Source organism: Aythya ferina, assembly GCF_964211825.1.
Source record: "Aythya ferina genome assembly, chromosome: 1".
NCBI classification, from domain to species: domain Eukaryota; kingdom Metazoa; phylum Chordata; class Aves; order Anseriformes; family Anatidae; genus Aythya; species Aythya ferina.
Window position 1 is genome coordinate 81397613 of NC_140296.1, and position 22245 is coordinate 81419857.

Here is a 22245-nt window from a genome sequence, read left to right on the forward strand (position 1 = left end):
AAATGTAAACTCTGAAGACAGAATAGCAACCAAAACAGGATGGTTCCTGCTGAGCATTCTTAAACAGTTTTAGTGATGGAGGATGCACCTGGAGTGGAGGCTGGTGATTCAGATTCTGAAGATGGAAAATGAACCAGGGCTACATTTGTTCTGTTTGATAACCTCACTCTTCAGCTCAGGCACAGGTCCTGGTCTCGTCGTTCACCTTTCAACCCCATCATCCCTCTGCGTGGTGCTGGAGCTACCTGGCCACTGCCCCCTGTGAAGAAGCCAGGGCACAGCTCTGGCAGCTGCTCCCCGCCAGCAGTGGGGTGAGGCTGTGCCCGCCCCATCCCAGCCCTCCCAAACGGAGCCAGCTCACCAGACCATGCACGTTCCCGCACACCACACCACCAAACACACTGCACAGCGTCACATCACCATGCCACTGAATCCCCGCTAAGAAGGGCTGCTACGGCCTCGGCTTACTTCAAGCATTTGGGACTAAATAAGCACAAGGAATCATTACTACTGCCTTCTGCAGGCTGGATCTGGTGGCATGGGAAGAAGAAAAATCAGGCGATGAACTGGCGACTCCTGAAATGAAGCAGGGATCGCTTCCTGCTGGATGTAGGCACAGTGAGCTGGGACGAGCCCCGAACGCCGGGTGCTCCCCCCTGCCTTTAGCACGACGGCAGACGCTTGTAACGGCGGCTGCAATCCAAGCGAGTGATAACATTTCAGGATCACACCCCGAACGATAGAAAACAATGAGTTTTGGCCTCCTGTCACGCAACACACCCTTGATGTGGTAATCCTAGAGTCACACATGGCAAGGTGCTCCATTATGAAACATTGCATAATCGTCTTCAGTAAGTAAATTATTTTCTATTGGCATTCTCTGCTTATGATTTATGTTTTCCTGGTCATTGTTTACCTCATTCATGAATTAGCTTTCTGCATTAGTTTTTTTTGGGGGAGGGATTTAATTATTTCAACATGTTGCAAGAGTTTTTTAATGGAGAAAACACATGAATATTGATGAAATAGCATGAAAAGTAAAAATGTCACAGGGGTAACATAATCAGTGCTTTACCATTTTTCCAGAGGGGGATAAAAATGGATCCTTTCCCATCAAAAATAACTACATTATATGACTAATAGAAGTGTTCATAACATGTTTGTCTATAGGTGCATAATTAGAAACATTTCTCCACTTTTTTATTTCATGTGATGAAGGAATAGGTAGATTACACTGAACTTGGAATAAGCTTGACAGCATTTTTTTGTAATAACAACAGATTTATTTCTTTGAGCAGGTCCATGTCCATAGTTAACAATTCCCCATAGGTCTCCTGAAATCTTTATGTCACACTGCTGCCATTTGAAGATGCTGTATTTGAGTTTCTCAACATGCTTTCCATCATGCATATGGACACCAGTAGTACACTTTACTCTCTTGAGATGAAGCAGATGAGCATCATCTACACAGTAACAGAACACAAGAATAAAGTCATGAGTCCTTGTTCTGCCACATACCACGAGGAACTGACAGCCTCACCATCCTTCCCAGGCAAATGACCTAGGCTCTATGTGCCCCCAGCTGCGACCAGAGGCCAGTTTTCTGAACGAGAGGTGCTCAACAGATATGGATTAATAAGAACAAAAGCTGGGTGTGTAGGAGAGGGCAGGAGGGGTGCCAATGTTACACAGAGGTAGCATAATGAAGAGGACAGGCCCAAGAACACCTTGCTAGCGTAAGAGAGAGAAGAAACAGCAGCAGGCTCTGCAGGGAGAGGTTACGGAGCCAGGGAGCGCCACAGCTTCCCCTGCCCACCTCTGGGTGCTGCCAGGCGGCTCGGGACATCCTGCAACACGCGTGGACAGCCGCATTTCTGGGGAACACTCCCCACAGCCCCCCCGAGCCCCTCCTCTCTCTGGAGAGAAGCCCCCTTCAGGCATTTTCACAGATCTCGCCCCCAGCCCTCACAGAACCCCTAACGGCCGCTCCCAACGGCCCCAACCGTCACCGGGCCTGCGCGCAGGGCCAAGCCGGCGCTCGGCCGCGGGGGGCGGGCGCTTGGGCGGGCTCGGCGGCGGCGGCTGCGCGGCTGCCGCTTGAAGGAGACTCGAGGACGGGGCCCAGCACGGTGCCGGTGCCGCCGCCGCCGCCCTCCCTCCCCGCTCCATGCGCAAGATGCTGCTGGCCGCCCTCTCCCGAGTGCTGCCCGGCCCGGCCGCCGCCGCCGCCGCCGGCAGGACGGTGAGGGGGAGGCCGTTACCCGGGGGGGGGGGGGGGGGGGGGGGGATGTGGTAACGGCCCCAACGGTCGCTGAGGGGGGGAGAGGCGCGCGCTGCCTCAGGGAGAGGGGGCGGCCGTTGGGGCCGTTGGTGTGGGGCTGCGTGCGTGAGGGGGCCGGCGGGGAAACAGCAATCATGATAATAAAATAACGGTGATAATAAAGGGGTTTCGCGGCTCTGTTCTGCCAGCTCTGTGCCAAAGGCTGCATAAAAATAAGTCAAGATGGTCGCTGTGTGTGTGGGGGGGTGGTGTCTGTAAGCAGCCGGGCTCTGACTGCGCTCGCAAAGCGCAGCGTACCTCAGGTGTCCCGCTCGCCTGACGCGAGGGCAGGGCCGGTTTCCGTGTTGAGGTTAATATTTAGGGAAGTGCGCCATGTGCACGGCGGGTGCTGTCACACGGGGGCAGGACGTGCCGCCCGGGGTGCTGGCTGGAGCACGACCAGGGTGCGGCCTGGAGGCTGGCACCCATAGGTGCCCCGTACAGAGGCTCCTGGTGCGCGAACTAAATTAGGTACAAAACGCAGCGATCCCTTTTTGGAGGCCTTTTGCAGGCCCACTTCAAAAATCCCTCACCCTGGCCCCTTTTTGGAGTGCTTTGCCTTTGCTCAAATAGTGACCAGTTGAGCTCTTCCTGAATTTTAGTTCAAATTGTGTTATTTCATGGCATCTGTGTTTCATTTCATCTCTTTCATGTGAAACATTTTCACAATTCTCTTCTTTTTCATTATTATTCCATTATAACGACTGTGGCCCTGAGGAGAAAATAATCTAGCCGGCAAAATGACACGTTGGCAAGATCATATTTTTTTGTTTTTGGCAGTGTTAAAGGGTGCTTTATGGTAGTTGAGATCAATAGCCTTTTTGACATTGAGAGCAAATCTCTTACTGTACTTTTATTAAGTAATTCACTTGCCTAGTAATTTCTTGCCCTGGCACGAAAGCCTGTGGGTGGCTGGTTTCATGGGAATGGCATGAGAGAGTGGGTTCATCAGCAAATCCTGTGTCGGTTGGGTCTGTATGGAATATGCATCTGAAGGTATTCCTTAATTTACAGCTAAATTGCGTTAAAATTTACAGATGGATGTCAAAAGCTTGTTCCTTACTGCATGTACTTGGACTGCTTTTGACACGCTGTGCTTTCCTAGATGTCCAAACCAGACCCATTTTGGATATCTTAATGTAGTGTTTTGGATCCCAGTGACTGCCAAATATGCAAAGATTTCTCTTTCCTTGTTCTTAGGCATTTATAACGCAGGCATAAAATAGCAAATAAATAGCAGCAGTCTTAATCCCTTAGGCAGCATTTTATACCTGTTTTGATCATATTATTAAGCGTAAAGATAGTTTTCTGTGTCTCAGAGCTTACCTGTAAACTGTATTGCAGTTTGCTAATAATGTGCTGATTTCTCCTCCCTCAATGGTTTGTTACAGTTACTTACTCTTTTTTTCTTTATCCTTTTTCCCTTCCAAATGCTGCTAACCTAGGGAGCTGTTAGTGAGGTAAGGCCTAAACCAGTTTGGTCAAGGTTTTCTTTATTTTTTCACTATGTATTGGCCATGTGTTAAGAACTTTTGTACAGACTGCCTTGCATTGCTTTCATGTAGTGCTCAGGGCTGGGATCGGACCAGGCTGGCCTCCAAAGGTCCCTTCCAACCTCAGCCCTTCGGTGGTTCTGCGAATAGTAAACTCTTGACAGACTTCCAGCTCTAGAACTAAAATAGCTTTTTATCGCTGATAATACTGTTGCATTATGGTAAACAGTGTGGTAACCTGGTTTAAATTTAAAATCTTCAAACATTTAATCTGATAATGTTGGGGGAGGTGGGAGATCATGATAGCCAAATCAAATAGGCAAAGGTAGATAATGAAGAAGGATTGAGAAAATTTCTCCTGGCCTTTTTCCAAATTTTATATCTATCAATCATACCATTGTTGGAGACACAGGACTGGATAGTCTCAAAATTTTGAAAGAATGAACCTTGAGCTAAGCGTATGCAAATTCCAGAGCTGAATAAGCTACAGAAATTTATGGGTAACTTAATTAGCAATGTGATTTTGCTGCTAAAGATCAAGTGCACTCCTTATGGCCACAAGGTGTGCATGAATAGATGACCATCATATAGTGAAGTTATTCAACACCACTTATTGGTCAGGTAATAATAGCCTGTACACACGCTGTTAGAAAGAACATCAGTATTTGTTTAAACATCTTTCTTGTCTCTCCCTTACTCTGCCAGCCACTCTGTACTTGTGTATTTCATGTATCCTTAGGTAGTGGCCATGCTATTACCCGCTTACATAGTACTCTCCTTCTTCACTGCTTGTTGCCTTGCATCCACCCACCTTCTCTTCCTGTTAAAAGGAAAGAGCAATTGTAGTTCACATTCCACACATCTGACGTGTTTTGTTTTTTTTCCAAAGAAAGTTTTTGTTCTGTCAAGGTGAAATTCCAGTCAGTGCCAAGAGCCATTGAAATATGCAGTAGTTGTGTAGAAGAGTATGTATTTGTAGGATTTTGATGTTCTTCATGGTATTTTGAAGCTTATAGGTTTTCTTTAATTAATCAAGGGTATAATTTCTAATCTTAATTTCAAATCCTGTGTTTTAAAGGAGTTCTAGTATGTATGTACAAAATGAAAGTTCTCTAATACTATAAGGATATGCCATTGGAGAGTTTCATTAAAAATTATTTCAGTTTGGGTGTACTGTTAGAATTTGACAATTCATTTGCTTTATCTTGTAATTATATTTCAATGTTGCTCATATTTGTTTTTGTGTGTTTTTTTTTTTTAAGGCCTCTCGAGTGATGGTAGCATCACGTAACTATGCAGACTTTGCAAATGAAGCTACATTTGAAATCAAGGTAATGATGAAGCTGAAGGCTTTATACTGGTATTCTTTGTAAGCACTGTTGCAGATCTTGAATTGATGGATGTTTAAATTAGAAGAGTTTTCAGAACCAAGCCCTGTACTACCTGGCCTGATTTTTAGATGGAGCTGGAAGCACGCTGCTTGGAAGTGTGTGGTTGTGTGACTGTGTTCAGTAGTGTGCAAGTGCATTGTGTGAAATTCCTCAGAGCATTGTCGGAGTTGCTCTGGAGAGACTGTTGCTCTAACACAAAATGTCACGTAACCTGTAAAGCAGTATTTTGCCCATCTGTGTCAACAGAGCTATTTGTTGGTCCCTTCCGCTGGACTGAAGGGATTTTTGGTATGGGTACCTAAAATCAGCCCTCCACGCAGCTCAGGATAGGCCATGGTTTGGGGAGGAATTGTTGTGGTATGTGTTGTGGTTTGGCCAGTGGGGTGGCTGCTGCCGCTGCGGTTTATAGCTGTGGGTGAAAGTGGTTGTAGAAGAGGTGAGGTCCAGACTTAGGACCAGATCTTAAAAACTCCCACAGAGGAAACTCCTCTGTCTTGTCACTTCACTAAGCCTATGTGCATCTTGTCAAGTATTTGGAATGCAATAACCATGGAAATGAGCTTTCCTAGTACTTCATGAGCACATAACTTCACCTGCTGGTAGTAGGAGCTATAAGGTTTCATTTTGTGAATGGAAATCTGTCTTTATTGAAAGTAAAGCTTTTATTTTCCTGAATTTGGAAACGGTGCATAAACTTTGTAGTTTGTTTGACCTGGGCATTTAGGTTTTGCTGGCCTCCTTTTTAAAAAGATATTACAACCAGGATTTGAAAATGGTGTGTCATTTAAAAAAAAAAAAAAAGAGTGATAGAAATGAGATCAGCTACTTTCAAGAAATAAATACTTGTTCAACTTTGCAGAAATGTGACCTCCACCGCCTGGAAGAAGGCCCTAGTACTACGGCAGTGATGACTCGAGAGGAGGGGCTCCATTACTACAAGACGATGCAGACCATACGACGCATGGAGCTGAAGTCTGACCAGCTGTACAAGCAGAAGATTATTCGTGGCTTCTGCCACTTGTATGATGGTCAGGTGAGATTCCCCCTTCCTTTCCTTTCCCCCCCCAAGATGTTTTTATATTGTCTTGCCCTACTTATGTAGGGATTTGAATAGATGGGAGAGTAAATATGTAACTGGGTGTCTGTGTAGAATGGCTGAAGTTGTCGTGGGATCTGTGATTTGGTTCTTTATTTCTTTAAAACCTGTCTGTGAGCACACAAGGGAATCCCTGGGGTCTTGAGACAGCGATAGGAAGAGAGAGAAGGCAGGTTTTTGTTCCAGTGGTTCATAGATCAGGTACCCACTATAAAGCAAGAGTCAGGAGAAAGAACTTCCTGAACTTGGTGAAACTTCGCTGTCTGTCCATCCTCTGCCCATTTTTGAATTGCAGTTATTTAGATACTTCATTTGGGAGATGTGTTCAGGAAAAACCTTGCGCATCTTTTTAGCTTCTCATATTCCTCCTGTCTAATTTTGTTGGCTGCAGACAGGACAGGTTGGAATATAGAGCCCAAGGATGTTGTAGCTCCAGATTTTGGACAAACAGGCCTAACATCACCTTTGTATTCAAGGCAGCCTTCTGTAGCTGTGCTTTTTCTCTTTTCTCCTTTATTTCTTGTAGGGGGACCACAGGTAGACCTTGCAATGCTGCTGACTGTGGAAACACTGTGCTTTTCTTCATTGCTAAACTTACTTTTCATCTGTAACAGGAGGCTTGCTGCGTAGGGCTTGAAGTTGCCATAAAGCCTACAGACCATGTGATCACAGCGTACAGAGCTCACGGTTTTACCTATGCACGAGGTGTTCCCGTTCGAGAAATTCTTGCTGAGCTTACAGGTACGTGCTGAGTAGAATGAGGATTCACATGCTGCTGTACTCATGTCAGAATTTTTTACTCAAATTCAAAATGCTGTTGATGTACAAAGTGTACTGGGGCTTCAGAAGTAATTTAGGGACATAATAGAAAGAATCTTTTTAAATTTATGATGCAGCCACTTCTTATAATAAAACATAAGTCATAAGCTGGTCATATGCCTTCCAAGGCATATCTTTAGAAAACTTCTTGATACTGTATGCCATGTTTGATGTGCTGTAGCAGCTTGCTTAAATGAAGCTTGCTGGCAGTTGTCATTTATTCTCAATAGGGCAGAGTGTTACCCTTCCTTGGAGGCAGACTTAAATTTTCTGAATTATGCTGCTGAAGTCTTAGACTGGAAGGCACTGCTTGTAAAGATAAAATGGTTTGGGAAATTTTGACTTTTTTGAAAAACAAGAGCATGACATGGTAATCTCTACCTAAATTTTTGCGGAAAGGAGATGGTTATTGATGGTCAGATTGTAAGGGGAGCAGGCAAAAGAAGAGTGGGTCAGCCTGCTGAGATCTGCGTACTGATGTCAAAAATGAAAACAAGGAATTTGAAGGCCTTTGTATGCTGCTGACGTTATGAATCATTGCTGTAATGAAGACTTAATCTGAGCATTAAATGCCTGAAACATTAACACAGGAAAGTGCATTGTGGAGGTAGAGAAGAGGTATGGCTTTATATACTAAGGTAGCATGTGTTTGACTTGCCAAATGTTAGGTACAGGTAAGGAAGAAAGTGAAGAAGGAAACTTTGTTGACTGAGGTCTGTTATTGGACCTGAACCATAAATATCAGTGCTGTTGCTGTCTAATTTAATTTTCAATGCATCATATTCTATAGCATTATGCTTGGTTTTAGTGGGGCCCTTTTAGTGGGGAAAGAACAGCAGCAGTACAGAGACCGTTGTTCCAAGAAATGGTGCTTGGGGCAAGTTTCTGGATAGTTGTGCCACTGGAGTTCATTTTTAAGAACAAAAATCTTGACTGAAAAATGCAAAACTGAAAGATAGCCTGAGTTACAGTGACCAGGAAGTGACAGAATTTAAAAATGTTTGAAGGAGCAGGAAGCAGAGGCAACCAAAGACTAATAGATAAGATCATCCTATGGGAAACAAACTGTAGGAAAGGATTGTTTGGGAGAATTGACAGTTCCCTGAGGAATGATATTGTGGAGATCAGGTTGTTCTAGGAGGAGTAGAAAGAATAGGGAAAAGTGACTTTGGTAATCAGGAATTCTAACTAAGCTAAAATACAAGAGGAAGGGTTGTACAAAAATGTGAAGGAAGGTTACTGATGTTTAAATGTAAAACAGTATTTTTATGATGAAAATTAATCTTTGGTTTGTGTTTTTTTTTTGTTTGTTTGGACTTTTTTATTTTTATTTTTTGCTTTGGCCCTAGCTGCAGAATGTGTCGAAGCCCATGTGAAACCACTTCATGGGCATAGTAAAAGTACAAAGAAGATCAATAATAAAAATGATTCACCCTTAAGAAAGGGAAGTACAGATTCCAGAGCAGCACCAGCATTCTACTTCTAAAACAACCACCAACCCTAAGGCAAAATAAGCAAACTGTGCTTAGAAGTAAAATACAAGCCTTTATGATTAAGTTTGAAAAGCAGATTAGGGTAAGAAATGTAAAATGTGGCACAGGCTGATGAGAAATTGTGTGTTCTTAGATTAGCTGGGCCTGGTCTACCTGACCAATTTTAGAAAACTTCTTGCAGCTCAAACTTGCTTTAGGCAAAAATTTCTGTAATTTAAATCAGTGCTGCATCTAAAAGTATTGGGTTTACAGTTATATTTTAAAAAGTAAATGGAGGAAAAATAGAGAAATAAAGCAGTTGGCTACAGTTTATTCCTGGAGAAGATGATTAAATTATGCTGTGAGTACTTTATTACCTAAAAGGTGACATTAAGGGCCAACATAATTTGCCAAAGTACCTTATGTTAACCAATCTAATTTCCTCTTCTGCAAGGAAACACAACTAATGGACAAGGAATAAACATGTAGATGTCAAGTTTTCCTTATTATTGTTTAGTAAGTCTTTTGACGGTAGCAGCTGTGATCCTGTATAAGAGATTTCATGTAAATCATGATTCGGTAATGTAGCTGGAAAACCACTGATTATCAAAGTTCTTGTTGAATGAGACGGGTGTATTCAGCAGGGTTTAAGGTCACTCTGCTGCCAGTATAATTCTGTTCATAATTAAGAGAATGGTGTGGAGGATTGCACTTGCTGAATTGGTGGAAGATAGCAAGCCTTGTGCTGGGGAGAGATTGGCTTGAGAGGTTGCCTTTTGACAGCTATACATTGTTGTGATATATTGTATTAAATGAAAATAGTTGTAATGCTTAGCCTCTGTAGGACCTCAGCTGGAGAGCAGTATTGTTGCTGGTTTTGATAACGGGCTAGACAGCTAACAAAAATTGACTGTGCTGGAGGAGGAATGGGATGGCTAGATTGATGTTTCTCGAACTTTCTGAATTGGAAGGTTTAACTTAATGGAGTGGAGTGCGAGCATCAAAGAATACCTTGTCTCAGCAGGCAAGAGGAGATAACAGCAAATAAAAATACTGATTTTTGAAGTTGTACAATGAACCTTTTAAATAAAAATAATAGGTTGAATTTGGAGTGGAATTGGAGTGTCTTAGTTTCAGGTACTGATGGCACTAGTGAGTTTGCTCTTTTAGTGCACTGTCATGGATGCTGACCTTTGTCTTCCAACTATGTTTGAGTACACTTAATGTGTATTTGGAAAAGTTACTCATTTGATGGGACTTCTTGTGGTGCTTCATGGGCTGCCAGTTACTTGCAAACGACAGCTTGAATAATGCTGGGCTATGTATTGATGTTTATATGGAGGTTGGGAGTTGTGTTGTTGTATGGCTGTCGGTTTTCTTATTTTTTATTTTGAATCTGTAATTTTTACTTCTGGTTATAGTCAAAGAGAAGACAGATTATTGCAATTAATTTGGAACTGTTCATATCTCTACTGCAGAAGCAAGAATTAAAAGGGACTGTGTATATACTTCTTGTTAGAATAGTGTAGATTACATGTATGAGATAGTCCACATTGGCTATTAAAAAAAATAAAATTACTATTTTGCTAGAGTGCTTTTGTGTTGAGGACACTGAAATTCCTTCGGTGGTTTTGAAGTTTCTTCATAAATCTCATTTTGTATTTCTTGAATTGTTTTCATGATCATTCTTCCTCCTGGTTATTTATTTGTTTGTTTGTTTTTGATACATTTAACTGTAAACTCTGTGGATAGAGGCCATTATGTCCTTGGGAATCAATGTGTTACCTCTTCTGAGGTGAATCTGATGACAAATACAATGTTGTCCTAGTGTTGTTACCTTTTAAAGGATCAGATTAGATGTTACCATTTGTATAGTATTTTTCCTCTGAAAAAATAAATCCCTTTTTGATCATGTTTCAGGTCGAAAAGGAGGATGTGTGAAGGGAAAAGGAGGATCGATGCACATGTATACCAAAAACTTCTACGGTGGTAATGGCATCGTCGGCGCTCAGGTATATACATGAATTCTGCTTTAAAACACAAGGTGAATTTGGCTCATGTCCCATGCCACTGTTTCCTCTCTGTGTTGGTAACAACTCTTCATTCCTTGAGCAGATCCTTAACACAGTAAATGTCTCTTGACATTTCACCAGCTACTTGTTTTCAGCTCCTCTGAACATTGTTCTAAAATTTTGTCTTCTCCTGTGCTCTGTGACAGGTTCCTCTTGGAGCTGGGATTGCTCTGGCCTGTAAATACTTTGGTAAAAATGAAGTCTGTCTGACTTTATATGGGGACGGTGCAGCCAATCAGGTAAACAAGCTTTGTTTAAATGTGGTTCTGTGAGGAGTGTGTCTGTGGGTAATCTGTTTTTCCTCTGAACTCTGAGCTCTGCCTTTTTGCAAGGTAGCAGGAGCACGTCTTTAGCCTGTTCAGAGTCTGCAACCCAGGCAACATCTGGCTTGGAACTAAAAACAAGATTTTATGTTGGGCTTTCTGCTGCAAGGATGCTTTATTAAAGAAGGCCACTGATACCAAGCGTCTTGCAGAGCTGCTTCAGACATTTGGACAGTTGTTTTCATATTTTGGGCAGAAAAATTAAGCCAGATAAGAAATCAGTGTTTTAGAGTGCAGTGTTGATGTATCTTGCCACTTCGAAAACACAGGTTAAGAGCTCAGCTCTTGTTTTTCTTCTGTGTTAAGAGTTAAAGTCGTAAGGCTGATGCAGTCGATGTGGTTGAACTTTTCTTTTACTTTGCTGTAGCAGTGTCCTGCCAAGTTAATCAATCAAGAAGTTTCTTATGACTATTCATAAAATACTTTGATTAAAGTAGGTTTTGTGCTACCAGAACATGGATACTAAAAGAGGTTTTAAAAAAACAGGTTTAAACATACAGAGCATCTATGAACTATTAGTTGAGGTGAAAGTTACCTTACCTGGTAACTTCTCTCTTATTCCTGCTGAGCTGCAGCAAGTAGCTGCTTTCAGATTACTTTTAGTGTTAAAAGTTTTACTAGTTAGACATCTGCAGCTGAATGATTTTTATTAGAGCCTCATGCTTGAAGTCTGAGCTCCCTGACTAGAAATAACTTCTCTTCTTTCAGGGCCAGATATTTGAAACATACAACATGGCAGCCTTGTGGAAATTGCCTTGTGTTTTCATCTGTGAGAACAATCGGTATGGGATGGGAACTTCGGTTGAAAGAGCTGCAGCCAGTACGGACTACTACAAAAGAGGAGACTTCATTCCAGGGCTCAGGGTGAGTGCAACTCCAGTTTGTTTTGAGGCATGCAGGTATGTGCAGTAAATGTATGTCTCAGTATATTTATAAATACTCTTAAAAATAGGAAAATTTGAAATTGAAATCCTGTTGCACTTAAAATACGGAAGTACTGAACTTGCAGGCTAGTTTTTGGCAATTCTTTGGCTCAACTTGCTGTTCTGTGTCTCAGGTGGATGGCATGGATGTTCTATGCGTCCGAGAAGCAGCCAAGTTTGCAACTGAGCACTGCAGAGCTGGAAAAGTAAGTCAATAGCCACTCCTCTACTGTAGGTGGAAGTCGTAGCAATAGTTGCTGCATAAAATATTTCTCATCTAGCCCAGTTTTCTGTAGTAGCTATGACTTGTTTGACATTCATTTCCTTTTTTCTCCACCAAATGGAACCTGGGAGTCATTGAGAGTTCTTTTAATACTGTTAGGATTGTTTACGTGCAATTGGTATTAATGAAGCTATAAGAAAAAAAAAACAGACCTGGTACCCTGTTAACTTCTTCCTGCTTTCTATCTTACTTAAATTCTGCTTAAAACGTGTGGACTGTTAGACAGCTGTGTTCTTGTGAAGAGATTTCTTAGGGTAAGTGGCAAGGAAAATAATTCTATATTTGCAACAAAGGGAAAGTGAAGTTCTGTGAGACTTGATACAAGATGATAAGAGATCTATTTTTATATACCTCCCTAGCAATACATACAGAACTAGATATAACCTTAAGGTTTTTCAGCACAAGTGTCTGTCACCCAAGTATGATACATTGGTTCTCACATTTGTTGAAATATTTAGCAAAATGATATTTATGCTTGGAATGCACAGCGTGAAAAGAAGAAAATTTCATACAGAAGAACTAGTTTCTGCTAGTTACAGTCTTAAAGTGAAAATAATAGGCGATTTGAAGTAGTATGGGTAGTGGTTCAGTGGCATTGGGAGGGACCAACTGGTGTAATACTGCTCAATAAGAACACACAAGTAAAGGCTAGTAGTATCAACATAATCTGCTTATTTGAAAAGAGTTATGCTTCACTTCACTAGTTGCCATAATGTTATGTGAATTAATTAAACTAAGAAAATTGCATTAAAATCATTTGTCATTGGTGCAGTATTTGCTATAGGTGAGCTGCTATAATAACACAGTGACTGCTCAAGGTGATAATGCATCTTCTGTCTTTTTGAGGGTCCTATCGTGATGGAGTTGCAGACATACCGTTATCACGGCCACAGTATGAGTGACCCTGGGATAAGGTATTGTGAAATACTTCCTTGGCATTTGCTGAAAATAATTAAGTATTGATGGTCAAAATCAGGAAACTATCATGGATTCGGTGTTTAAATCCAGTGTGAAGTGCATAAAGGTGGTCATGATGAAATAAATCACTGTGCCCAGTCTGGTCACTCATCTCATCACTCAGTGGGTAATCAGGGGCTATGTAACATACCTGTTTTATTTGCACTAGTAGGAAGTTTAGTTCTAGAACAAGAGCTAAGTTTAAGTTTCTGTACTTTTTATTAATGAATTCTGCATTCAGTTTGAGTTTATAGTGTGTTCAAAGCAAGCTTTGACTGAAAAGTAGCACACTTTTCTAAAGTTTTTAGAGTATATAAAATCCTAACTTAAAAGTATAAGAACAGATGAAGTCAAATGGAATACTTAAAAAATGCAAACACAGAGATGCTAGAAAGATTTGGGCTCTGTGTGCCATCTGACAAACTTGAACTGACCTACATGAAGTAGGGTGTGTCTTAACACATCATCAGAAACTCGTGGTGAAACGGAGTTTTTAATTGATTGAGCTCATGAAACACATCACACACTGTGTGACCCACCTAACGCCACAGCAAGCCACCAAGCCCTACTGTTATTTCTCTTCAGAGGAGATGGGAGTGGGAAGTGCTACCCCTAGAGGTAACTGTTTCAGGCTGTGATAGCTTCCCTTTCCCTGCCTGCATTATATTCAAGCTTGTATCTACTTCAGCTCAATCTCCATTTTCAAATCTAAGAAAAGTTCTAGATGTGGCTGTGCTGTTCTTAGAGTAATTAATTTTCATTGCATTCCTGAAAATTCTTTGGTCACGCCTCTTCTGTAAAAGGGAGCTGTGTCTAGAACCTCACTTCTGTTCAAGGACACCACTAAAGGCTACCGTCTCTTTGCTTGTCTTGCTCCTAGCTATCGTACTAGAGAAGAAATCCAGGAAGTGAGAAGCAAAAGTGATCCCATTACTTTGCTGAAGGACAGAATGATCAACAATAACCTTGCAAGCATTGAAGAATTAAAGGTATGACTTTAAATTGATGTTTAAGCCAACTCTTCTGCATTCACATACTAGTTATCTAAGAAGCATATTTACACTGCGTTGTGTATCATCACTCATTCTTTCAGGGTTTTTTGTTGGAATATATTTTTCTGGAATATAATTTGTTGGTCTACTGTGAAATGTCATTGTAGACCAACTAATGAGACTAATCACTATGTTGAATGAGCTGAAACAGCATAGCTCAGTGCAAGGCTCTTCAAATAAATCTCTTGTCATACTAAGATCTAGAAATCAAACTTGCCCATATGAGCTAGAAAGGAGGTAAGTCTCTGAACTTGCAGGGTCTTACAGTGGCAAAGGTCATTGGTTGTGAACAAGCCAGAAACCCTCAAAGCAAATATTCCGAAACTTCTGATCAATGTTGTTTTTAAAATAAAACAAAGAAAACGCTTCTAGTGAAATCTTACAATGCCCAGTGTAGCTGCTGCTGTATATGTTACCGACCTCAACATCTTTTGTATGTAAAGTGACAAAGAATATATGGACAGTTAAAGGTTAAGCTACAAATAGAACGTGTCATATACTTAGCCCTCTCATGTATGGGTTACCAAGTTTATCACTACTGAAAACAATGATTTCTATGAAAGACCTGTGTGGAAGGTAATACAGTAATAGCAAGCAAAGGTGGTATTGAGATCTACTTAACACCTCATGAAGGTCTCTGCATCTAAAGTGATGGGTTGCATGGTGATAAACTGACTGACAGGGTTGCAGTAAAAGTTGGCTGCATTCTTACTGTTTTGCAGGCTCAGAATTCAAAAAGAAAAATGCTCGGTGTGGTCATGTTCCTCTAGGAATAAGTTAGTTGTCCTGTCTAAAGGGACAAATGCTTCACTTTAGTAGGGAGGGACATTCCACTTTTTTTTTTTTTTAGATCTGTTATAGACAGCGTTAACACAAAGTCTGGCCAGTGCTTCATCACTGCTTTTAACTAACTTCAAGATTAGGATGCTTTTTCTCAGTTGCCTTCAAATTAACATCTCTTTTCTTTGTTTAGGAAATTGATGTGGCAGTGAGAAAGGAGATAGAGGAAGCTGCTCAGTTTGCTACCACTGACCCAGAGCCACCGCTGGAAGAACTAGGAAACCACATTTACTACAACGAACCACCCTTCGAAGTGCGTGGCCCAAACCAGTGGATAAAGTACAAGTCTGTCAGCTAAAGGCCTTTTTATTGGGCATAACTTATTCATAAGAATAAGTGAATGCATTACAAGAACTGTAATGACTCAGAAATAAACCTTGATCTTATTTAAAAGCTCTTTCAAATAAGGAGGTGTTGTGTAAGGCCGTCCATCACATTATGGGTTGTCTTAAACACACCTGAATGTTGTTATGGAAGGAGCTGCATTAAGAGAAAGCAATGGTTTATTTAAATCGCTATGTATTTGCTTTACAGACTTTCCTTTGGAGTGCTGTATGTGTCATGTACAGTGTAAAGACAAAGAATTAAACTTCAATAACATTTAATTTGGTTGTCTGTTTGCATTGTTTCTTTATGAATCAACCACTTGCCAAAAAAAAAACATTTTGGTTAGCTGCGTTTTTGCTGTAGAAAAGTTACTAAATGAAAGCATCAGGCCAGACTTTTCTTAGCAAGAGTAGCTTTAATACAAAAAGCCATATAGAGTGGACTACAAAGAGGTGATGTGCTTAACCCCTTCCTGCGCAACCATCCCCCTGCAGAGCTGTAACGCATTAAGTTCACAGTTTTCACAGCAGTGAAGTGGTACGTGTTTTGCAGACAAGTTTTGTCTCAGCTAAGGCTTTGTATTTACAGTGACAGGCATTTGACTTCTGCTTTACTCTTTCATAAGCTGTTACTATTCACTGTGGTGATCAAACAAGCTGTCTAGTTGTGCAAAACCTGCAAGGCCGCTATACATATATGTACATCTAATAACTTAGGAATGTATCTTTTAGGTGCTTATTCCCGTTACGTGTTCTGTTTCCAAAGAGCTAACCTTCTGCCTTGGAGGTCTTATCAGCTGTTTGGCGGTGGATTAATATGGCATTCCAAATTCTGCAGAGAAGACCACCTCTGTATGAAGAAGAATGGAGAACAATTAGGGACTACAGTAACAGGTTAGGAGAAAACACCCTCATCTCCGTCACTCTACAGTGAGCAACAACTAAACTCTAGAATTCCCAATGATTTGCCATTAAGATAGCACACAAAAAGCTCTATGCTCCTTTAAGGTTAGGGCCAGAACAACTTCTTCCATGTCATCCAGGGGTTAACAGAATGACAATGAAAGGATTTTAATCAAGGCATAGGAGAAGTAAATTCATGCTTACTTTCCATGTGTTCATTTAGTCCTGAATGATGGGGAAACACCAAAACTTAAGTGGTGTGAAGCACCCTAGGTTATATTACGGCATGTCAGTTAACACATGGACAACATTAACAGAAGATCAGAGTAAATTAACAGAGCTATTTGAAAATCCTAAGGTCTATGTCCCATTTTTTTCATTTTTTTTTTTTTTAAATAAATTAGGCTCTTAATGACCTAAGAGGTAGTTCCTTACCGCAGTTGAAGGTATCGCAAATCATCTTTAGTGATATCATTGAGGACAACGCTTAGTGTATAATCCTCTTCAGCAAACTGAAAGGCAAATTTGTTCCCAAATTAGTAGTCCTTTGAAACCAAACTGCTAGCAATGACTGCAATGATGTTTTGTTCTGTTTTTTTAAGGTGATTTTTTTTTTTTTTTTTTTTTTTACCCTCTTAATTGCATCCAAGTCTGCTCCTTGTTGTTTCAGCCAGTTTGTGAGCTCAGGGTCTGCATTCTCTTTAAAAGTTGATGCAGTCCACCGAGAGTCTCAAACAGAAAAAAAATAAAGCATGGGTTAATACACTTAAAAACTAGGACAGAAGTGGTGGTTTGAGACTACTTAAAATTGAGGATCTTTTAAGATACCTTGAGCCAAATCAATTTACTACTAATCATGTGATCTAAAACACTGCATACTTTGACAGTTATACCCAAGTATCTCCTCCTACCTTTGGGTTTAAGTTTTAATTGAAGCAAGCATAGTTCCTGAGTTTTTTGCTCCAAAGATTGTTGTAAGAGCGTCTGATACTCTTTCTCCTTCTGAATTAGGTTTTCCAAAAGCCTGTTAGCATACAAGAGAGAGCGAACATAGCCATAGTAAGAATAATCAAATTTACTTAGAGGAAGAAAAGAGAAGTATTGTTTTTAACAACTACCACAGGTCAGAGATGCTTGATACTCTTCCCAGGAAGATAAAACATTTCATTTTGGTTGTCTGAGACTCAGCATAGTGGTGGCACTTCAAGGCCTTCATCGTTGTGGCAGAATTTAGTAAATGTGTAAATCCTGTTTCTATTACTTTGCAGTTGCCCTGGGCAGAGTTTCTGCCTTTATACTGGTGTTTTCCTAAAACTCGCAGGAACATCTCTGAGGACACTGGGCCAGGTGGCATCCAGTGGACTAAGGAAATAGGAAAGAAACCAACACAGTTACACAGGCCTAATTACTTAATGGTAGAATTCCAACAGGACATTCTGCACTTTAAAAATATTTACAAAGGAAGAAAAGTTGCACTGAAGGCTGCTGAACTGTCCAGCCAGTGCCGCCAGCATATTCTGAATCTGATTGTGCTCCTGGAAGGTCTGCTTTATCACAAGGTAAGCGGTGTTCTTACCATGTATGTACCTGTCACTGCTGAAAGTATGTCTGAGCTTTTCAAAGACTGCCTGAAAATAATAATAGCCTTTATCTAGGGATTACCTGACGGTCTCCTGTTTGAGTCTGCCCAACTCCAGGCTGAGCTGCTGCTGCGCCTCATGGGACACCACGGAGCTGAGGGTGCTCACTCCTGACGTGACGGCAGGGTCCTCGGCCCCGTTTTGTTCCGTGGGCTGGTAGCTCTCCTCCACTTCGTCACCGTCTTTGTCCCCACCTTCCATTTCTGATGCTGGCTCAAAGTGAGCTCGAAGCTCTGATAAAACAAGTTTGTTTGTTTTTATACAAGGATAGGTCCGTGGGTTGGTACAGTTTCCTCTTTATTACTGGAATTGAGGATGCTCCAGCTGAGGATGTGCACTTTTTTCATTTTTATTACAGTGGTGAGCAGGGGAGTAGCAGAGCCTTGTTAGCTGGGCCACAGATTTTATTACCACAATTCTAAAATAAGTACAAATGGCACTGTAGTAGCTCAGCTGTAGCTTACCAGCAGAGGTGGCTGTGATAAATATGCTTGTGCTGAATTACAAGGCAGTTAGTGAAATGCGTTAATGGGAAATCCATGAAAGCTTGTTAAGCTTTTGTTCTCTTTATTACTCTAATAATTTTTAAAAAGTTGTTTATCCCTAATGCCCTTTACCAAAGAGTTACAAAGCCATTTTCTTTCCCAGGAAGCATTTTTAACCCTATTTCTCTCAGAACTTGCTGCAGGCTTCTGCCCTTCCCACCACATAAAAGCTGCCAATTTTCTTCTGACAACGAAGTCTTAAGACATTTGGCTGATTTGGCTCTAAAGCCATGGCAACTTCGGATTGAAAGGACTCACCATCAGTAAGTGCACTCAGAATATTCTCATACCAGAAAGAGTGCTTAGCACTTCAGAGTTACAAAGCTGCTTGCAGCTCTCCAACTTAGATGTATTCCTGAACAGTGCATGATCTTTTAGCCTCTCCCCTCTTGGTGATGGTGGTGATTTTTCTACTACCCATCTATAGGCCAAAATCATATTTCTCATATAAACGCACCACTCCTTCCCCTTCTTTGCATCTGCTCTAGAGCTCAGCAGTGATTTTTCAGAACACATAACCAGACCATTAAAACGTTGTATAGTGTCATCTTCTTTCTTACTAGAAGTGGTTCCAGGTCCAATTAAATATTGGACTATATTGTCTCCACAGCACAGAAAGGCTGCTGAAGTCCCTGAAAGCTCTTGATCAGCTCTTTTTTGTTAGGTTATTTACAGCTGTTCTGATTTACCTGGAATAAGAATAGTGACTGCTGCTTGGACTGCACGGCGAATTATGTTGTCCATTGCAAACATCCAGTGGGGCCGTATTAAATGATTCCTTAATACTTTGTTCACCTACAAATACACAAGTAAAAGCTGTAGGAAACAGTTCCTTACATGTTAGGAAATAAAGTCTTGTTTTTCAGTATCAAGGTGAAGTTTATAAAGAAACAACTGCATGAGTCGCTAATGCCCTCCCACTTTCCAAAGTCAAACAACAATATGACAGTTTTAGCTCCTCTGTTGAACCAGGGGAGGTAGGACATGAAATAAACGTAGGGCTCAGAACAAACATTGCAGCTTGCTGGTAGCCTATGGGCAGCCCTCAACCCCCTGCTTGGCTTCATGGCCTGGCTGGCAGCACCCATCTCCCTGAGCACTGCGTCCAGCCCTGTGTGTCCAGCAGGAGCAGGTTAAGGGGCAAGGGGTGAGGAAGAGGGAAGAAGCTACAAACCCCTGGGGAGAGCTCTGTCCTGGAAGAATTCCCCTCCCTCTGTGCCTGGCAAGGAACTCACCGCATCCTGAAACCCAAACAGCACCAGGTGGATCTGGTTGATGGAAGTGCTGTCAAAGTCCAAATCCATTTTCAACTTGGATATGGTCGAAGCCATCACTCTGTGCTCAGGGGAGCGAATGAAGTCCCTTAAAATCCCAATAATTTGGTTGATGTGGGCTTTTGAAAGTTGCAGTTCTTCAGAGCTCTGGAGAAAAGATAATAAATGTATATCAAGTAAATCCCAGAGTCATATAACATCTAGTTAGTAGTATTAATATTTTGGTTACAATTTATAGCTTTGCAGATGCCTATTTCACATCTCTACACAGTAGTCACAGAACTTTCATTTCTGCTTAGCCTTTATTTTCTACATTTTTTATATTTTTATTTACAGTAATTCCTATTTTCCAAAAATGAATTAAGTCTACTGCTACAGTGGCTGTTGCTAAGGTTAGAGCTTCAGGATAACATTTACATATTTGTCCAATGTACTGCAGAGGGCAGCTCTTCTCCATAAAAGTAGCAGAGCGAGGTGGTAAGACACCCAAATTTTAATGGATGCTCTCAGCTTTTTGAAGCTGAATCTGGACTTTAACTAATTATGCAGACATACAATTTCCTTAGGCAAAACATTATATTTATACACCTATGATAAGTCAGAAAAAGGTCTAAGTCACACAGTGATAGTTCTCAAATGTTCATTCTCTGATTTGCTGTCCGTAATCCCTATAGTTAAAGCCATTCAAGTACTTGTAAGAATAACAACCTGTGCAATTCAAAGGAAGACGGAGAAAAGTATTACAGCAATTATGGAAAGGAGATGATTAAGGCAATGCTGCAGAACAGCTGGAGACTGAGGTAGGACTTGCTGTTACTAAATAATCCTTCCTTATCCTGGAAAATATTTAAAACCTTGCTTACTTCTGACCAAGATGCCACATACGAACTTTAAAGCTATGGGCTATTCTGCAATTTTGTCCTTAAAAAGCAAAACAAAACAAAACAAAATATGCACAACAACCAAAAAAAAACCTAGCACACCAATCTCAGCTGTCTAACAGCCACCAGATGCCCCAAAACAACAACGGGAGGCCAGCAGCAGGCAAAACGTGATGTTTGCTGTCCATTCAGGCAACAGCAAAGGGCTCACACAGTTACAGCCCTCAGAGATTAATATTCAGAAGTGACAATCCAAGCAGTTGAAGTTGACACACCATCAAACACGAGTGCCAGTATGAATGTGGACTACAGAAAGAACTATTAATTTAAAACTGTTGGCACCTTCATTTATTTGTTTTCAGGGAAGAAATGATACCAACTACCTTGCTTGACATTTATCGTTTGAAGCAGGAAAAAAAATAATTAAAAAAAAAAAAAGAGTTGAAATTACCTGTGCAATACAGTCCTGCAAATTCGAAGCAACTTTATCCTGTTCTTCCTTCAGGATTTTGTACAGAATTGCTCGGCGCTCGCTGTCCTTCCGTAGCAGAAACAGACCAGAATCCTTATCCTCAACGGAAGGAGAGGCGCTCCTGTCCTCCAAGGCCAAGCCCTCATCGGGCACGCTGCATCAGCAACAGGGCCACAAACAGGAGAGACCTCAGAATTACCAACGTGGTAGCACTGCCAGAAGGGAGGAGGGGTACTTGGTAGGTTACAAAGCGAGTCAAACCATGGAGGAGATGGTGCAGATCCTCAGCAGGTGAAAGACCTCACTGAAGGCACACTGCTCATCTTACCCTGCTGAGAAGCTGGTGCCAGCATCACCCAGCACTGGTTCAGTTTTGGGGAGGGAAGCTGAAAATCTCTGACTGAGGATAATTATTCATTTTTCCTGGCCCCACACTCTAACATACTCATTTGAAAGTACTGTTTTCTGCTGTCTGATCAGCAGAACTACCAAAAAAAAAAAAAAAAAAAAAAAGGAAAGGGGGCAATTCCTTCACTCACTCCTGAATCCATATTCACTTGCTCAGTAGGAAGACTAACAATTATAGGGGGAAAAAAAGTGCACAAATACATGGAAACATTAAGGAGAAAAAATAATTTTTCATTAGTTAAATATAAGCCATATTTAAGTTAACTGGTAACTTGCCTCTGCAACTCACCTGCTTACTGACGTTGTTAAGTGAAAAAAATTGCCTTCAGATAAAATATAACATGAATCAAATCCACACACTTGTCATAGGTGTCAAGTAAAAAGAAAATGTTTTACCTCAGTAAATGGGAGATGGGATGCTTTACGTGAATCTCTGAAATGGATCTCTTTGGCCTTTCAAAAAACATGTCGTGCTGTACATCAGAGTCTGGCGAAACGGAGCCATGCTCGCTGCTGCTGCTGCCAGCCTGCTCTCCGTGGATGGGCAGCGGGAGGGATGTGTTGCGATTGTAATCTACGAACAGACATTATAAATATGTAATGCAGCCGGGCAGGAAAGGGCAACGTGCTTAAAGCAGCTGCGATCATCTGCAGTGATATCGAGGCCTCGTTTTGCAGAATGGCTGAGGGAGAGATAACGTGGATAGAAAGCAGCAATACAACTAAATCATTACATGCATAAGTAATAAAAGGTA

At 41.3% G+C, this 22245-nt stretch overlaps 2 protein-coding genes and 1 long non-coding RNA gene across 6 annotated transcripts in view; 1 reads left to right on the top strand and 2 right to left on the bottom strand.

Moving 5' to 3' along the window:
• Window positions 1-1260: 1260 nt before the first annotated feature.
• On the bottom strand, window positions 1261-2064 carry LOC311429949. The gene is made up of 2 exons (XR_014688480.1): window positions 1817-2064; window positions 1261-1463 (listed from the first exon to the last, which is right to left on the bottom strand). It is a non-coding gene; the product is annotated as an uncharacterized lncRNA (long non-coding RNA).
• On the top strand, window positions 2059-15646 carry PDHA1 (pyruvate dehydrogenase E1 subunit alpha 1). Of its 2 annotated transcripts, XM_084506226.1 has the most exons (12): window positions 2089-2242; window positions 3766-3780; window positions 5076-5144; window positions 6064-6237; window positions 6915-7041; window positions 10512-10603; window positions 10810-10902; window positions 11695-11850; window positions 12044-12115; window positions 13039-13106; window positions 14030-14138; window positions 15175-15646. In XM_084506226.1, exons 1-12 carry the CDS (start codon window positions 2168-2170, stop codon window positions 15337-15339), a joined length of 1215 nt encoding a protein of 404 aa, XP_084362352.1. In that variant the 5' UTR covers window positions 2089-2167; the 3' UTR covers window positions 15340-15646. The 2 variants fall into 2 exon arrangements, with proteins under 2 accessions (XP_084362353.1, XP_084362352.1); XM_084506227.1 differs by lacking the exon at window positions 3766-3780 and having other exon boundaries at window positions 2059-2242.
• Window positions 15647-15763: 117 nt separating this feature from the next.
• The window catches only part of MAP3K15 (mitogen-activated protein kinase kinase kinase 15), an 82737-nt gene continuing 76255 nt past the window's right edge, over window positions 15764-22245 (bottom strand). For all 3 annotated transcript variants that reach the window (XM_084506224.1, XM_084506223.1, XM_084506225.1), the window contains 9 exons: window positions 21887-22064; window positions 21062-21236; window positions 19691-19876; window positions 19145-19250; window positions 17933-18143; window positions 17182-17294; window positions 16902-16999; window positions 16706-16782; window positions 15764-16217 (listed from right to left, as the gene is read on the bottom strand). In XM_084506224.1, the coding sequence (XP_084362350.1) occupies window positions 16136-16217; window positions 16706-16782; window positions 16902-16999; window positions 17182-17294; window positions 17933-18143; window positions 19145-19250; window positions 19691-19876; window positions 21062-21236; window positions 21887-22064 (1226 nt within the window). In that variant the 3' untranslated portion in view covers window positions 15764-16135. The remainder of the gene's footprint in view (window positions 16218-16705; window positions 16783-16901; window positions 17000-17181; window positions 17295-17932; window positions 18144-19144; window positions 19251-19690; window positions 19877-21061; window positions 21237-21886; window positions 22065-22245) is intronic.

What these genes read in the sequence shown, in the direction of transcription:
- PDHA1 (XM_084506226.1), top strand. Translation starts at nt 2,168, where the DNA reads ATGCGCAAGATGCTGCTGGCCGCCCTCTCCCGAGTGCTGCCCGGCCCG. An exon ending in GGGACGGTGCAGCCAATCAG is followed by an intron (nt 10,903 to 11,694) that starts GTAAACAAGCTT and finishes CTCTTCTTTCAG; the next exon opens with GGCCAGATATTTGAAACATA. An exon ending in ACTTCATTCCAGGGCTCAGG is followed by an intron (nt 11,851 to 12,043) that starts GTGAGTGCAACT and finishes TCTGTGTCTCAG; the next exon opens with GTGGATGGCATGGATGTTCT.